At 49.6% G+C, this 17,981-nt stretch overlaps 1 protein-coding gene across 1 annotated transcript in view; it reads right to left on the bottom strand.

Moving 5' to 3' along the window:
• Positions 1-1,614: 1,614 nt before the first annotated feature.
• The window catches only part of LOC122944561 (serine/threonine kinase 11 interacting protein), a 29,927-nt gene continuing 13,560 nt past the window's right edge, over positions 1,615-17,981 (bottom strand). Inside the window, exons 14-25 of the mRNA XM_044302964.1 lie at positions 17,205-17,597; positions 16,559-16,755; positions 16,010-16,120; positions 12,709-12,910; positions 11,784-12,110; positions 11,585-11,700; positions 11,392-11,489; positions 10,636-10,814; positions 10,087-10,171; positions 7,410-7,483; positions 5,868-6,172; positions 1,615-2,011 (exon numbers count right to left, since the gene is read on the bottom strand). Coding sequence (XP_044158899.1) covers positions 1,850-2,011; positions 5,868-6,172; positions 7,410-7,483; positions 10,087-10,171; positions 10,636-10,814; positions 11,392-11,489; positions 11,585-11,700; positions 11,784-12,110; positions 12,709-12,910; positions 16,010-16,120; positions 16,559-16,755; positions 17,205-17,597 — 2,249 coding nt within the window. The 3' untranslated portion in view covers positions 1,615-1,849. The remainder of the gene's footprint in view (positions 2,012-5,867; positions 6,173-7,409; positions 7,484-10,086; positions 10,172-10,635; positions 10,815-11,391; positions 11,490-11,584; positions 11,701-11,783; positions 12,111-12,708; positions 12,911-16,009; positions 16,121-16,558; positions 16,756-17,204; positions 17,598-17,981) is intronic.

Here is a 17,981-nt window from a genome sequence, read left to right as displayed (position 1 = left end):
GCGCTTACATTGTCCTATCGCACACCTATATATGAATGTAACGGTACCTTTGTTATTTTCTTTAGACTTGCAGAAGCTGGAAAAACGAAGTTTAATTCATATGCAAATGAGCACTCGCAAGTGCCCCGGGCGGCGTTCACTGTGTTGGAGCCCAGGCTCTGCCTTTTTTCATTGTTTCCCCGTCCGAGCCTCTGCCCGCCCTCCTATTCCCTTGCATCATTCGGTCCGGTCGAGATCCCGCGCCTGCGCACTGCCTCGCCGGGCCGGGGCATGCACACTGCGATGCCCATTGTTGGCACGGCATTGCTTTAACTACTGCGCATGCGCAAAACCAGCTGCAATGTGGCGTTTGCCGGCACATGTGCAGTAGTTAAAGCGATGCTGTGCCCACAATGGGCATTGCAGTGCGCATTATCCGGCCCGTCGAGGCAGTGCACAGGCGCGGGATCTCGGCCGGACCGGGATTTTACTGCACTTAACCAATCCAGATGTAGCTTCTTACTTCCAAAAATGTGAACAGATCTCAAAAGCTCATCTGTCCACGTGGTGTCAGAAACCGGACACAGACATGTAGGCATTAACCCTTACGCCGTCTCCTGCTAAATAAAAACACCTATACGGAATGGGAGGAGTGCTGATCCAAAGAAAAAAATTTAAAAAAAGGGGACAGAATGCAGACATGCCAAACTGTGGAGAAATCCTCATGATCTATATATTCACAGTAGAATGAAAAAAAAAATTACGTTTTATTTTGCTAAAGTATTAAATAAAACCTTCACCGGTACGGTGAAGGTTTTATTTAATACTTTAGCAAAATAAAACGTAATTTTTTTTTTCATTCTACTGTGAATATTTTTTAAAGGGGTTTTCCAAGGAGATTCGTTTCTAAAGGGCTTCTGTCACCACACTTTTCACTATTAAACAGGCTGACATTATACATGTGCAAATGTCACCTGAATTTAACTCTGCTATTCTTATATTTTTTTTTTTCAGTGTGCCCCCATTTTTGTGCAATTATAACTTTTATTATATGCTAATTAGCCTCTAAGAGCAGGGGGACGGCTTGCGCCGAATATCCTTCCCTCACTGCCCCTAATACTGAACTGGACGGTGCAGGAGCGAGATTTCCCCGGCAGACAGGGCCGCCAGGAGAAGACCAACGCTGGCCTGGCCCAGTCCCAGTTAATCAAGAGTATAAGGTAGTGGAAAGAGGTGGGCGAACGGTGCCTCTACAAGCAGTGTTAAAAAAAAAAAAAAAAAAAAAAAAGAATAGAGTTAAATTCAGGTGACATTTGCACATGTATAATGTCAGCCTGTTTAATAGTGAAAAGTCTGGTGACAGAAACCCTTCAAAAAAGAAAAAAAAAAAAATGCCAGCCACCACTAGAGGGAGCTCACTGAATACAGATTTTCTATTGAGCTCGATGGAAGCAGTAGAGCTCCATATGCTGCAAGCTCCCCCTGGTGGTGGCTGCGGATAAGTAGAATTTTATCATTCAGCTCTATGGCTGTGTAATGGGAAGTGGAGAATTTGGATATCTGCATCAGGAAATCAGATCTTCAACCCTTTAAAGATGTATTATGAAATCAAAACATGATCTTTAAGAAAAGCTCTAAAATGGAGTAGAAACTTTATTACAGTTTTTCTTAAAATGAGTATATTTCAGCAAATTAGCAAAAAAAAAAAAAAAAGGAACAAAATGAATAGTGCAATATCTTTCTTCTCTCCTTGCTAGATGCAGTGGTTCCATCTTCTTCTGTGGGATCCAGGATTACCAGCCCGTCCCCGTGCGTTACGTTTTCAGAACACAATCCTGCTGTGCCGGAGTAATTCTCCTATGCATAATCACTATCTGGTACATGGCAGATATGACTCTGGTGTTTCATGGGTCACCTGGTTAAATCGGATGTGATACTCCGCTTCCCATGGGACTCGGAGCCACTCAATTATCTCTTTCGGCAAAGCTGGGTCCTCTGTCCACAGAAGCCATGCGCTCTCCTTCTGTTGCGTCTGTAAGTAGACAAGATGTCACCAAGTTGTCACTAACTGAATATGCAGCTGACCCCCGCCCCCTTCTAGCCACTCAGCTGCACCAAGCAGATTAAAAATTTTTCTAAAAACTTTCCACTAAATTGACAACTTGCAGTACCACTTTCCACCACTGCAAGCGACACACTTTACCATAGACACTAATGCAACAGCGCCACCAGCTGAAAACTTCAATAACACTGGAATATCTGTGGTTGTGTGAAAAATATTTACTTGATCGCTTCAAATGATTTTGAAGGTATTCGGTCAATGACTAAAAAACCCAATTTCCCTTTGTTATCTCTTATCCTGCACCATCTCCCCCCTCCCCCCCCCCTTATCTTTCACATCAGTATTTCTGCAGAATGAAACCAGTGAAGTCACGTTCAGGAATTTCACTACATGCGGGGTCAGTCATCACCCGTCATAAATCTAAATATTCCTATAATTGCGGTTCACAGCTGCAGATGCTCATATTACCGCAGCATGATCATATTCTCCTCCGTAACACAGACCTGTCGCACGTGTATGTCCCTTTAAAGAGGACCTGTCGCCAAAAAATGCAATGCAATCTGAAAGCACCGTGTTATAGAGCAGGAGATGTATATATTTGTATGAAAAGATTCAATAAAACCTGTAATTTATTGTACATTTATATCTCTCTGTACAGGAGGGAGGGGTTATCAGTGATTGACAGCTGTGTGTGTATACGTGCACATAGAGAGACAGCTGTCAGTCACTGATAACTCCTCCTCCCCGTACCGAGAGCTCTTCACAGGGCTGCAGATGGAAATGTAAAAATTACAGGTTTTACTTTACAGAAGTATTTAAACAGCCTGCGATTTTGCAAGTTCTTCCACTTAGAAATCATGGAGGGTCTGACATTCACATTGTAGGTGCATTCCCACTCAGACAGAATTAAAAAAAAAAAAAAAAAAAAAAATCAGGAAATCACATTGTATGATTTATAAAGAATGTATTTCTCTTGCACGGCTGAACATAAGGATTTGAACACCTGAGAAAATCAATATTTGGTCCAGAAGCCTTCGTTTGCAGTCAGACGTCTCCTGCAGTTCTTGTCCAGGTTCGCACACACTGCAGCAGGGGTTTTGGCCGACTCCTCCACACAGATCTCCTCTAGATCTGTCAGGTTTCGGGGCTGTCGCTGAGCAACACGGAGTTTCAGCTCCCTCCAAAGATGTTCTGTTGGATTTAAGTCTGGAGACTGGCTAGGCCACTCCAGAACCTTGATATGCTTCTCACGGAGCCGCTCCTCGGTTATCCTGGCTGTATGCTTCGGGTCGTTGTCATGTTGGAAGACCCAGCCACGACCCATCTTCAATGCTCTGACTGAGGGAAGGTGGTTGTTGCTCAAAATCTCACCATAAATGGCCGCATTCATCCTCTCCTTAATACAGTGCAGTCGTCCTGTCCCCTTTGCAGAAAAGCACCCCCAAAGCATGAGGTTACACCCCCCCCCCCATGGTTCACAGTAGGGACGGTGTTCTTGGGATACAACTCATCCTTCTTTTTCCTCCAAACACAAAGTGAAGTTTAGACCAAAAAGTTCTACTTTGGTCTCATCTGACCACATTACTTTCTCCCATGTCTCCTCTGGATCATCCAGATGGTCATTGGCAAACTTCAGACGGGCCTGGACATGTGATGACTTGAGCAGGGGAACCTTCCGTACAATGCATGATCTGAAACCATGACTGCATAGTGTTCTACCGACAGTGACCTCTGAAACTGTGGTCCCAGCTCTCTTCATGTCATTGACCAGCTCCTCCTTTGTGGTTCTGGGCTGATTCCTCACCTTTCTTATCATCAGTGATACCCCACGAGGTGAGATCTTTCATGGAGCCCCAGTCCGAGGGAGACTGACCGTCGTCTCTAGCGTCTTCCATTTTCTAACAATTGCTCCAACAGTTGATCTATTTTCACCAAGCTGCTTGGCAATTGCCTCGTAGCCTTGAAGAGGTCCACAATGTTGTCTCTGGTGTCTTTTGACAGCTCTTTGGTCTTGCCCATGGTAGTAGTTGTCCTCTGAATGACTGTGGGGTGGACAGGGGTCTTCAAAGAGACAGATGCTACCAAGTTAGATTAATGAGTGGAGTAGAGGTGGACTTTTTAAAAGGCACAGTAACAGGTCTTTAAGAGCCAGAATTCTTGCTGTTTCTCAGGTGTTCAAATACTTATGTTCAGCACTTGCATGCAGGCACTGGACGGCGCTACTCTAGCATGCAGGCCCTGGGCGGCGCTACTCTAGCATGCAGGCCCTGGGCGGCGCTACTCTAGCATGCAGGCCCTGGGCGGCGCTACTCTAGCATGCAGGCCCTGGGCGGCGCTACTCTAGCATGCAGGCCCTGGGCGGCGCTACTCTAGCATGCAGGCCCTGGGCGGCGCTACTCTAGCATGCAGGCCCTGGGCGGCGCTACTCTAGCATGCAGGCCCTGGGCGGCGCTACTCTAGCATGCAGGCCCTGGGCGGCGCTACTCTAGCATGCAGGCCCTGGGCGGCGCTACTCTAGCATGCAGGCCCTGGGCGGCGCTACTCTAGCATGCAGGCCCTGGGCGGCGCTACTCTAGCATGCAGGCCCTGGGCGGCGCTACTCTAGCATGCAGGCCCTGGGCGGCGCTACTCTAGCATGCAGGCCCTGGGCGGCGCTACTCTAGCATGCAGGCCCTGGGCGGCGCTACTCTAGCATGCAGGCCCTGGGCGGCGCTACTCTAGCATGCAGGCCCTGGGCGGCGCTACTCTAGCATGCAGGCCCTGGGCGGCGCTACTCTAGCATGCAGGCCCTGGGCGGCGCTACTCTAGCATGCAGGCCCTGGGCGGCGCTACTCTAGCATGCAGGCCCTGGGCGGCGCTACTCTAGCATGCAGGCCCTGGGCGGCGCTACTCTAGCATGCAGGCCCTGGGCGGCGCTACTCTAGCATGCAGGCCCTGGGCGGCGCTACTCTAGCATGCAGGCCCTGGGCGGCGCTACTCTAGCATGCAGGCCCTGGGCGGCGCTACTCTAGCATGCAGGCCCTGGGCGGCGCTACTCTAGCATGCAGGCCCTGGGCGGCGCTACTCTAGCATGCAGGCCCTGGGCGGCGCTACTCTAGCATGCAGGCCCTGGGCGGCGCTACTCTAGCATGCAGGCACTGGGCGGCGCTACTCTAGCATGCAGGCACTGGGCGGCGCTATTCTAGCATGCAGGCACTGGGCAGCGCTATTCTAATATGCAGGCACTGGACGGCGCTATTCTAGCATGCAGGCACTGGACGGCGCTACTCTAGCATGCAGGCGCTGGACGGAGTCTTATTTAGGACTTATTATGGCGCTGTATATCTGGTTAGACTTGCCAATCAGGAGACTGGGAAAGCTCGGCAAAACCCATTTAGGATCTGTAATAGCGGCCAAATTGGGTGCCAGCTGCAAACAGCCCAGTTTTATAGACCGAAGGACAGAATTCATCTTGAACTCGGCCAACACTTTAACTGGGAACTGAACAAGAAGCGGAGACCCCCCACACATGTAATCAGCCCTCGTCCTCCCTCACCTCCTATCTATCTAATGAGCCTGTAAGCTCCGCGCCAGGAAGGAGGCGAACAGCTCCCCTAATCTGTAGATGTCCAGCCGGCTGTCAGATAACGTTAAGTAATCAGCACATGTAGGGACTGGGGGTTGTTCCTCATCTCATAGGAGGCAGAACACAACAAACCTCCACCAGGTGCACACGGACACAAAATACAATACGCGACTCGAAAATAAGGCGCTCTGACAAATTAACATCATTTTAGGACCCCCCAATAATCCATCAAGAGAAGGCCAGAAGTTGGGTGCTCCGTACCTCATTATACAGCCTGACACGCAGATGCAGGGGAGCAGAGGTAAATAAGTGCACGGAGCTGATGCTGCTGATCGCCTGCTTCTCTTTCACGCTCACTTTCTCGGGGGGCTCTGTGGCATCCTCTTCTCCTGCAGGAGGCGCCACATGTAGCCATTGGTGGGTCTCCTCTAGAAGATACATGTGGGTCTGGGTGAGGAGCAGGGACACCGGGGTAGCCTCCTTGGCACCCTGAGCCAGAGCTGCAGGAGACGCCCTGTTACATGCGGGGTGGTCAGAATTAGCAGCCGCAACGGAGGCCGTGTCCTCTGACCATGGGAGAGAGAAAAAACAGGAATTAAATACACACATGTATAATAACATATGTACAGCATGTACTGGTCCCTGTACAGGTCTGTAATATTCATAGAAACATCACATTGTGAGATCAGGATATTATGATCAGAGATGAGCGGCGCCTTATGGACACTGCTTATCTCCCCTACCAGGAGCAGTCTGTCACTCATCACTTCTGCAGGAGGCTCCGGTATCCAGCATTGATCGTCAAGTAGTGCTCCCTATCTACTAATCAAAGAGGTTCTTCAGCAGCTGCAGTGTATTACAGAGTTCTGTGTTATGGCTGCCGCAGCCCCTCATCCTGCCCCCCTCGGCTGCCGCGGCACCTCATCCTCCACCCCTCGGCTGCCGCGGCACCTCATCCTCCACCCCTCGGCTGCCGCGGCACCTCATCCTCCACCCCTCGGCTGCCGCGGCACCTCATCCTCCACCCCTCGGCTGCCGCGGCACCTCATCCTCCACCCCTCGGCTGCCGCGGCACCTCATCCTCCACCCCTCGGCTGCCGCGGCACCTCATCCTCCACCCCTCGGCTGCCGCGGCACCTCATCCTCCACCCCTAGGCTGCCGCAGAACCTCATCCTGCACCCCTCGGCTGCCGCAGAACCTCATCCTGCACCCCTCGGCTGCTGCAGAACCTCATCCTCCACCCCTCGGCTGCCGCAGAAGGGGGAGGGAGTTATACTATATACATTATATGTTATAGTTATGACATGTATGATGATCAGCTTCATACATGTAATTTAATTAGGCATCCAAAATTTGATAATCCGGCGCTGGTTTCCAGCACTGAGCAGATATATGTGCTATAATGTGATATATAATATCCTGAGGAGGGCAGAGGTAGCAAAACGTGTAATTCTGCGTTGCAGGAAGGCAGAAGATCCCATGAATGTTTGTGAGGTGTGGCTACTGATGGGTACTGTGCAAGTTCCCCTGTGCTCAAGAGCTTACAATCTAATTATTTCTCACCAGCTGCAGTGTCAAGGACGATATTGTTACAGAATATATCAGGGCTCCTTATTTAATTGGAGACATGTCTGAACCTGACCCAAGACGAGGACAAGGTAAGGAGCTGCTCGGGTCTGGTCCAGCCCTGATTGCCAACTGATTATGGGCCGGACACTCAGTGAGGGAGGCTGAGAGAGCAGGAAGGATCCGCCGATCAAAATCACACAGAAAGCTGCCGACCTTGATGATAAATGTCTTACCTTGCATGAAGTATGCCAGTGCATAACAATACCCAGGGGGGCTGCCCGCGCCAAGGCTATCATGTAGGAGATGCCTGCAGCAGAGCAGAGACTGGACGTGATGCGAGGGCACAGGTGTTCATGGTGCAAAATAAAACACATCACATGGACTGCAGACCGTCCCCATATGTATGATCAAGTAGTGAATATGACATTGCAGCGACGTCGCGGCGCAGTTACAGTGCACGCAGCGACGTCGCGGCGCAGTTACAGTGCACGCAGCGACGTCGCGGCGCAGTTACAGTGCACGCAGCGACGTCGCGGCGCAGTTACAGTGCACGCAGCGACGTCGCGGCGCAGGTACCGTGCACGCAGCGACGTCGCGGCGCAGTTACAGTGCACGCAGCGACGTCGCGGCGCAGGGATGAAACACACAGCGACGTCGCGGCGCAGGGATGAAGCACACAGCGACGTCGCGGCGCAGTTACAGTGCACACAGCGACGTCGCGGCGCAGTTACAGTGCACACAGCGACGTCGCGGCGCAGTTACAGTGCACACAGCGACGTCGCGGCGCAGTTACAGTGCACACAGCGACGTCGCGGCGCAGTTACAGTGCACACAGCGACGTCGCGGCGCAGTTACAGTGCACACAGCGACGTCGCGGCGCAGTTACAGTGCACACAGCGACGTCGCGGCGCAGTTACAGTGCACACAGCGACGTCGCGGCGCAGTTACAGTGCACACAGCGACGTCGCGGCGCAGTTACAGTGCACCCAGCGACGTCGCGGCGCAGTTACAGTGCACACAGCGACGTCGCGGCGCAGTTACAGTGCACACAGCGACGTCGCGGCGCAGTTACAGTGCACCCAGCGACGTCGCGGCGCAGTTACAGTGCACCCAGCGACGTCGCGGCGCAGTTACAGTGCACCCAGCGACGTCGCGGCGCAGTTACAGTGCACCCAGCGACGTCGCGGCGCAGTTACAGTGCACCCAGCGACGTCGCGGCGCAGTTACAGTGCACCCAGCGACGTCGCGGCGCAGTTACAGTGCACCCAGCGACGTCGCGGCGCAGTTACAGTGCACCCAGCGACGTCGCGGCGCAGTTACAGTGCACCCAGCGACGTCGCGGCGCAGTTACAGTGCACCCAGCGACGTCGCGGCGCAGTTACAGTGCACCCAGCGACGTCGCGGCGCAGTTACAGTGCACCCAGCGACGTCGCGGCGCAGTTACAGTGCACCCAGCGACGTCGCGGCGCAGTTACAGTGCACCCAGCGACGTCGCGGCGCAGTTACAGTGCACCCAGCGACGTCGCGGCGCAGTTACAGTGCACCCAGCGACGTCGCGGCGCAGTTACAGTGCACCCAGCGACGTCGCGGCGCAGTTACAGTGCACCCAGCGACGTCGCGGCGCAGTTACAGTGCACCCAGCGACGTCGCGGCACAGGGATGAAGCACCCAGCGACGTCACGGCACAGGGATGAAGCACCCAGCGACGTCACGGCACAGGGATGAAGCACCCAGCGACGTCACGGCACAGGGATGAAGCACCCAGCGACGTCACGGCACAGGGATGAAGCACCCAGCGACGTCACGGCACAGGGATGAAGCACCCAGCGACGTCACGGCACAGGGATGAAGCACCCAGCGACGTCACGGCACAGGGATGAAGCACCCAGCGACGTCACGGCACAGGGATGAAGCACCCAGCGACGTCACGGCACAGGGATGAAGCACCCAGCGACGTCACGGCACAGGGATGAAGCACCCAGCGACGTCACGGCACAGGGATGAAGCACCCAGCGACGTCACGGCACAGGGATGAAGCACCCAGCGACGTCACGGCACAGGGATGAAGCACCCAGCGACGTCACGGCACAGGGATGAAGCACCCAGCGACGTCACGGCACAGGGATGAAGCACCCAGCGACGTCACGGCACAGGGATGAAGCACCCAGCGACGTCACGGCACAGGGATGAAGCACCCAGCGACGTCACGGCACAGGGATGAAGCACCCAGCGACGTCACGGCACAGGGATGAAGCACCCAGCGACGTCACGGCACAGGGATGAAGCACCCAGCGACGTCACGGCACAGGGATGAAGCACCCAGCGACGTCACGGCACAGGGATGAAGCACCCAGCGACGTCACGGCACAGGGATGAAGCACCCAGCGACGTCACGGCACAGGGATGAGGCACCCAGCGACGTCACGGCACAGGGATGAGGCACCCAGCGACGTCACGGCACAGGGATGAGGCACCCAGCGACGTCACGGCACAGGGATGAGGCACACAGCGACGTCACGGCACAGGGATGAGGCACACAGCGACGTCACGGCACAGGGATGAGGCACACAGCGACGTCACAGCACAGGGATGAGGCACACAGCGACTTCACAGCACAGGGATGAAGCACACAGCGACGTCACAGCACAGGGATGAGGCACACAGCGACGTCACAGCACAGGGATGAGGCACACAGCGACGTCACAGCACAGGGATGATAAACAAAGAAAAGTTAGCAGAAGAGAGTTCAAAAACCACTAGTTCTGGATTGCAGATGGTGTCGCTCCAGACATAAGCTTTGTAAATTTACACTTTAGTTTAGAAAAATGTTTAATTATTTGATGATATTTTCCAATTTATAATAACTCATATTCTGCTAATACTGTAAATAAATGCCCACTGGTCACTTACCAGAGACGGTGATCCGGAGTAACTTCCTCCTTAGGACTGTAGTGCAGAGCGCTCCGATAACGTAGCGGCAGATCTGACAGAGTATCTGAAATTCACACACCTTGACTTTATACTTGAAATACATACGATAGGATAACAACATCCCGCAGCACAGAGCATCGCAGCACGTTCCGTCCTTTATCAATGCTATTATCTGACACGAAGAGCTGTAATCCAACTGCCACTCGGCATACAGCTAAAGTGTTCCTATTGTTTCCTTTATTATCATTATTATTATTATTCTAAATGGGTCCAAACCTCGGCGCTGATTAATGTCGCAGTATATAGTTACAGAAGACAGCGCTCCATTCTGATACAGAGCTCCAAACCCCCTGCTTTCACTCACACAGTTACATAACATAATTGTGGCTGCCTGCAGCCACCACTAGAGGGAGCTCACTGCACAAGGATTTAAACAGCTTTCATGGAACTCAAATCTGTATGCAGGAGTCTCCTCCTAGTGGTGACTGTGGGAAGCATCCATTTAACTTTACAGACAGGACTGCTCACCTAATATGTGCTGACTGAAGACCGTGCTGCAGTGGCAGTTTCGGGTCAGTAGAGTGTAGGTGGCTTCAGAGGCTCCAAAACCCAGATATAAACACTGTTGCTGTAGACCCACATGAAGATGAGTGAGGGAGGTCAGTCCATGAGAATCTAACAGCTGCAGCCAATCACAGGGAGGGCCCCTGTGGTAACACACATCCATTACAGGGGTTGTCACACCATTAAATATTACATTTTTAGTATTATATTTTAAATATTTTCCATTTACATGCATTAAAAAGTATGGCGCCACCTGGTGTTGACAGTGTATAACAATGTGCATGTCGTCCTAATGAGCAGAGTGCCGGTGGACATGCATGCTCGGTCACTCTCCCCACTGCCGGATCCTCATACTTATTCACAGCGTAGTCTTGCTTCTACACTGCATGTCAAGGACCAGAGCATAGCAAAACTGAAAAGACTTGTGAGCGAGCATGGTACAGTTAACATCTATCTGCGAGTGGAACTTACTGGGGACTATTTATATAGCTTCCAGAGGGGAAGGAGACTGACTATATTTACAGCAGACAGAGGGGGAAGAAAGGGGTCTGATTGAGGACTGTATTTACGGCTGCCAGAGGGAGAAGGATGCTGATTAGGGAACTGACTGATGACTATAATTATAGCTTCCAGAAGGGGAAGGAGACTGACAGGCAGGGATGTGTAACAGAGAGGAGTGAAGACATATAAAGTGCAAGCAAGGCGTTGTGGGTGTTGTACCTGCTTTCTCCAGTGCTCTCCAGGAAATAGATCTTCTGATTGGACACCACTACAAGAGCCCAAAACTCTTCTGGCTTCCCAAAACGAACCACAGGGACCTGTGGAAGAGAAGGATATAAATGACGTCCTAGCTAAAAACACAAAAAGGTTGACCTGGTTTGGGACAAGCCAGATTATCAGGCTGTGGACTTACTTTCATGGAACATTGGAATTCTTCCATCTCTCCACCCAGGATCTCCATGTCCAGATACAGCTTGAGCCGGTGATCCACCACCCGGAAATCCAACGTCTGATGTGGACCTACGGAGGCTGGAGGGACACATGGTGAGCGTAGATCTACTTGGTCCCATACATCCTTATACACTTTCCATTTCACCTCTCCTATAACTTACTTGGGCTGACTTGCCAGCCGTCCTGGAGGGGGCCGCTGCTCTGCCTTGGAGGGGGGGTTGCTGTCCTGTACTTGTAGCTGCCCGTGAGGCCGCTAAGGCTGGCTTCTAGGGTAAGCTGCCCATTAGGGATGCTGCTGCCCCCCTCATCTTGAGGTCCAGTGCAGCTGCTCTCTGTTTCCGAGCCGTCATCTTCGCCTACATAAAAGGACTTTTGCCTCTCCGCTGCGGCGCCATATGGTGACTGTTCAGCAGGACTGGCATCACTATTGTTGTGCAATGGAGCCAGGATGACATGGAGACTCCCGCAGGACGGGCAGCCAACGCCGTCTACAGGGCATGCACAGGAAATAAAAAGTCACCACTTTAGAAGAGGGTACCTAATACTAGTAAGCTGGGGGGCACCACTGCACCCCTCCAACTCATACAAGACAGTCTCACTGAATTATAACCAGTGAGATTTAGGAGGCTACTGATTGCAGTCATTTTTAAGATCTCTATGGCCCCCCTGCTATGACTGTTGCACAGTAACTGGCAAAAATTCACTGATAAATCTCCAAACAGCCATGAATCATCTCATTCCTATTACATGAATAAACTGGCTGCCTGCAGCCACCACTAGAGGGAGCTCAGTACATAGAAATGTATAGTTACCACTGAACTCAATGGAAGCTGTACAAATCTTATGCACTGAGCTCCCCCCAGTGGTGGTGGCTGGAAAATGAATCTGTGTCAGGAAGAAAGAGCATCGGGCCCCATAGCACTGGCACACACTGTTCCGGTTCGCCCCTTACTGGTGGGTATGACACCGTTGGGACCATGACTGGGATCAGGAACTAGAAATGTGGGTAATTCGGGAGACAGGATTTCTTCAATAAATTATCGCCAATAAGAATAGAGTAGAAAGAAGTGGGTTGTCAGTTGTCACCTGGGTGGTTGTCATGGGGAGTGTCGGGGGTCTCGGCTTCGGTCGGTCGCTTGGAGTCTGGAGTTAGGATGATCCCGCTGTCGTCCTGCTGGCTGAATTCACCTTTGCACTTCAGGCATTGAAACCTCGGGGGTCCCTGTCCGTCAGCAGTGGTGAACTTCAGGTTCTCCTCCAATATGGGAAGCAGCACGTCAAGAAGGGTCTACACCACAAAAACAGAAGAAGACGTGAGCTGCGGAGGCCACACATCTACAAAAAGTCCAGCGCAATGCACTGTGCGAGACCTCGGCAAGGCCCGGTATTAACACTACATCTCCCACAATGCACCACAGCAGAGATCCAGCCAGGGATCTGCAATAGGAAGTCAGCAAATGTGAAAGCAGCTTTGGATGTGACTAGAGACTGAAGACATTATACTAGGATTTCATGTAGAATTAAAAGGTGCTTCACATGATTTTTGTATCTTATTACTTAGCCACCCCTTCATTGCAACTTCCCACTATACATTTTTGCTTGCTGTCAGTGAATGGAAGGTTTTTCTTTAGATGCTTTACTTCTCGTGGCAGTTTGTTACGCTTGTATCCAGCTGTATCTTCCGTGAGCTGATACATTGTAACGCACAATTAGGAGAGAGATTTATCCTGCCAAAGCATTGCCTAAATGCCTTGGCAGGATTAATCTCTCTCCTAATTGTGCGTTACAATGTATCAGTCCACAGCTCACAGAAGACTGTCTACACTGTAGCAAACCCCCAGCTGTGCAAAGTCTGCGTGGGCTTTCAGCCTCTTCACGCAAACAAGAAGGTTTCCATTCACTGACTGCTAGCCAGGATGGGGAATTAAAACTGAAGTGCATTAGAAAATTGCAGAACTGCAACTGGATAAAGGCAAACAGCCTTCTTCCCCTAAAGTCCAAACATTCAATGTGGTTCATCATTTGGGATCTTCATGTAAATAACGAGCCATGCAGTTTAGCGCCTCCTCTTACTAGTGGACAGAGATCGGATCACCGTAAAAGATGGTTGCGACTTTCAAGACAATCCTTAAAAATATGAGAGGAAAAGTCAAGAGTTAAAAAATCCTAATCTGTACGGGCACTGGAGATCGTGTTAAGACGGGTCAGCACATAAAAAAAGACACGTGCAGCTTAGGACTGATGTGGTCGGACATGTCGCTGCCTGCGCTCACATCACACGAAGAAAGATAGAACTTGGACTTTGTCCGGTGAAGCAAATAGAAGATACATGGAAAATAAAGATTTCCATCACTGTAAGGGTTAAACAGGACGGCCCTATATACACAGAAGAGTCAGTCAACAATCCTGGAATTGAAAGGCTAAATTCCCCCATGAAGATAGAGGAGTTTTTTTAATCCTGTATTATACTCCAGAGCTGCACTCACTATTCTGCTGGTGCAGTCACTGTGTACATACATTACTTTACTTATCCTGTACTGATCCTGAGTTACATCCTGTATTATACTCCAGAGCTGCACTCACTATTCTGCTGGTGCAGTCACTGTGTACATACATTACTTATCCTGAGTTACATCCTGTATTATACTCCAGAGCATTCCCTGCTTGTTTAGTGTACGCACAGAGTTTGCTTTGATGATCTGGTACAGCAAGTCTGCTCAATGTTCCCAATGAAATATGAGAATTGTGACTCCACCAGCAGAATAATGCATAATGCATGCTATAACTCAGAATTAGAAGAAAATAAGTAATGTATTTACAAGGTAACTACAAGTGTATTCAAATTACTACTATTATAATACTGCCTCCTATGTACAAGAATATACTACTATAATACTGCTCCTATGTACAAGAATATAACTACTATAATACTGCTCCTATGTACAAGAATATAACTGCTATAATACTACCTCCTATGTATAAGAATATAACTACTATAATACTGCTCCTATGTACAAGAATATAACTACTATAATACTGCTCCTATGTACAAGAATATAACTACTATAATGCTGCCTCCTATGTACAAGAATATAACTACTATAATACTGCTCCTATGTACAAGAATAGAACTACTATAATACTGCCTCCTATGTACAAGAATATAACTACTATAATACTGCCTCCTATGTACAAGAATATAACTACTATAATACTGCCTCCTATGTACAAGAATATACTACTATAATACTGCTCCTATGTACAAAAATATAACTACTATAATACTGCCTCCTATGTACAAGAATATAACTACTATAATACTGCCTCCTATGTACAAGAATATAACTACTATAATACTGCCTCCTATGTACAAGAATATAACTACTATAATACTGCTCCTATGTACAAGAATATAACTACTATAATACTGCCTCCTATGTACAAAAATATAACTACTATATTACTGCTCCTATGTACAAGAATATGACTACTATAATACTGCTCCTATGTGCAAGAATATAACTACTATAATGCTGCCTCCTATGTACAAGAATATAACTACTATAATACTGCTCCTATGTACAAGAATATAACTACTATAATACTGCTCCTATGTACAAGAATATAACTGCTATAATACTGTTCCTGTGTATAAGAATATAACTACTATAATACTGCCTCCTATGTGCAAGAATATAACTACTATAATGCTGCCTCCTATGTACAAGAATATAACTACTATAATACTGCCTCCTATGTACAAGAATATAACTACTATAATACTGCCTCCTATGTACAAGAATAGAACTACTATAATACTGCCTCCTATGTACAAGAATAGAACTACTATAATACTGCTCCTATGTACAAGAATAGAACTACTATAATACTGCCCCTATGTACAAGAATAGAACTACTATAATACTGTCCCCTATGTACAAGAATATAACTACTATAATACTGCTCCTATGTACAAGAATATAACTCCTATAATACTGCCCCTATGTACAAGAATAGAACTACTATAATACTGCTCCTATGTACAAGAATATAACTACTATAATACTGCTCCTATGTACAAGAATATAACTACTATAATACTGTCCCTATGTACAAGAATATAACTACTATAATACTGCCTCCTATGTACAGGAATATAACTACTATAATACTGCCTCCTATATACAACGAGTTCACTGTGTGTGTGAATAATTTCTCGTTATGAACTCTGCTCCACTGACAGGATCGGAGGGTGATATAATGATGTATAATGCTGCCAGACCTTAGATCTACTGAATTGTACTGAATAGCTGCATAAAAAGGTTGTCCCCCTAGTAGTCAGCAAAGAATGAGATAATACTGCCTCTACGTGCTCCCCCGTTCTCACCGTTACAGAGATGTCTTCTGTATTGTCCAGCACCACGTAGCTCACACACTGCTTGTCCTCACACACGGAGTGAAAGCTCAGCGTCAGCAATGGCAGCTCCTGCGCTTCCTCCTGTAGAAGAACAGACCATGAATCACTTGTGTTGCGTGCGGCAATGCAGCTCAGCCCTCTTCTATTCACTGCAGTCCATCTGCAATACCAGACACAACCCATGGACAGGGGTGGCGCTGTTTCTGGATAAGTCATCCTTTTTTAATCCTGCAGAACCCCTTCAGGCGAGCCATAAACAGAAAACAGCACTCCGGTAACTCATCCTTTGGCAGACCGCCATGAACGTGTCCTGTGGTGCCGCTTATCCCAGTGCAACTGTCTAAGATACTCCATGACTCAATTGCACAGTCTCTGTTTGCTGTCAGTGACTAGGAACCTCCAGAGATTACACATCTGTCCTGTTTACCAGATGGACACACGTGATGGGGAGAGATGAACGAGCAGCGGCCATCTTGCTCCCTCTCTTGCACTGTCTATACACCTGCATCTTGTACTCACATTCCACTTCCACTGTGTGGTTGTTGTCTTGACATCTCGCAGGCTCCGGAGGTCTCTCCTGACCAGAACCCGTCCGCGCTGCAGATCGATCTCTAGGAGATACTGCCGCGTCACTCGGAGGAAGACCCATGGCCAGTCTGGGTTACGTGGCTGTCCATCCACTACCGGGCACACGGTCACCGGGGAACAAAGGGCATCTGGTGTAAGAGAATGTCACATGAGTTGGGGATGGGGGGCAGGCCGCCGCGCAGAGGGGAGGGGGCAGGCCGCCGCGCAGAGGGGAGATGCTAATGCTGGGCGATTATTTGTTTTGGAATCTGAGGAATTCCAGCCTTGTACTCTCTGGGGGCCCCAGTGGTTGCCCCCCTCACCATTTGTTAAACCTAAATAATATGCTATAATTCAGGCATCCTCAAACTGCGGCCCTCCAGCTGTTGTAAAACTACAACTCCCACAATGCCCTGCTGTAGGCTGATACCCGTAGGCTGTTTGGGCATGCTGGGAGTTGTAGTTTTGCAACAGCTGGAGGGCCGCAGTTTGAGGATGCCTGCTATAATGTCTTTAGTGGGCTTTACGCCTTTAAGAAGTCTCCCAGGATAATAATCCAGGAGGTCTGGCACCAGATAGTCCGTTCTTCTGGACTCGCCTTCTATAACGTCCTCCTCTTCTTCCTCCTTCCTGCTCTTCTCCTGCTGCCGCCATAGTCCATCCTCCAGAACATCCTCGATCCGTTCTATTAACACATCGGCGGCGACCACGGCCTCGACCTCTGGGCCGGGTGGTTTCACCAAGCCAGGGCTTGAGATCTCAGTGAGGTGGGAGCAGATGTCTGCTACGATGGGCGTTTGTATAATTGTGGGAGAGGACTGGGCCTTTGTGAAGGGTGGAGAATGTCTGACGGGGTCCGGACTGTTCTTTGTGGGGTTGTCCTTACTGAGCTCATCCTCCAGGTGAGGTCGGTACTGCAGCCAGTCCACCCCAAACTGATCCCGAAAACTGTCTGTGCGCTCAATGTCCTTCTCGTGCTGCAGGACAGATGCTGAAACGGGAAACAGAACCTGATGGGAATGTATCTCTGGGCAATTCTGTCCAGTCTTAGAGAAAAAAACATCATCATGGATTCTGAAAAAACTAAAGCCATGACCATGATGTGAGCAGACTGCTTCTGTTTGCCATCAAAGGAAGTCTATCAGCAGTTCTGACCATGTTATACGGCTGACAGAACTAGGTAGCGGCTGGAGAGAGCAGGGCAAATACTTTTGTGGAACTTCTCTGATCAGTAGTGCGAATATGAAGTTTTATTCTGCTCCTGCTAGTGTCAAGGAGGCGGGGCTTCACTGTGAAGTGCACTCTGCATTGGGCTGCTTCATAGCCCCTCCCCTCTGAGTGACAGCTCTGGCATCCAACCAAGTGGGCACTATAG

Source organism: Bufo gargarizans, chromosome 8 (genome assembly GCF_014858855.1).
Source record: "Bufo gargarizans isolate SCDJY-AF-19 chromosome 8, ASM1485885v1, whole genome shotgun sequence".
NCBI classification, from domain to species: domain Eukaryota; kingdom Metazoa; phylum Chordata; class Amphibia; order Anura; family Bufonidae; genus Bufo; species Bufo gargarizans.
The sequence above is the reverse complement of the archived record's forward strand: the minus strand, read 5'-3'. Positions and strand labels throughout refer to the sequence as shown.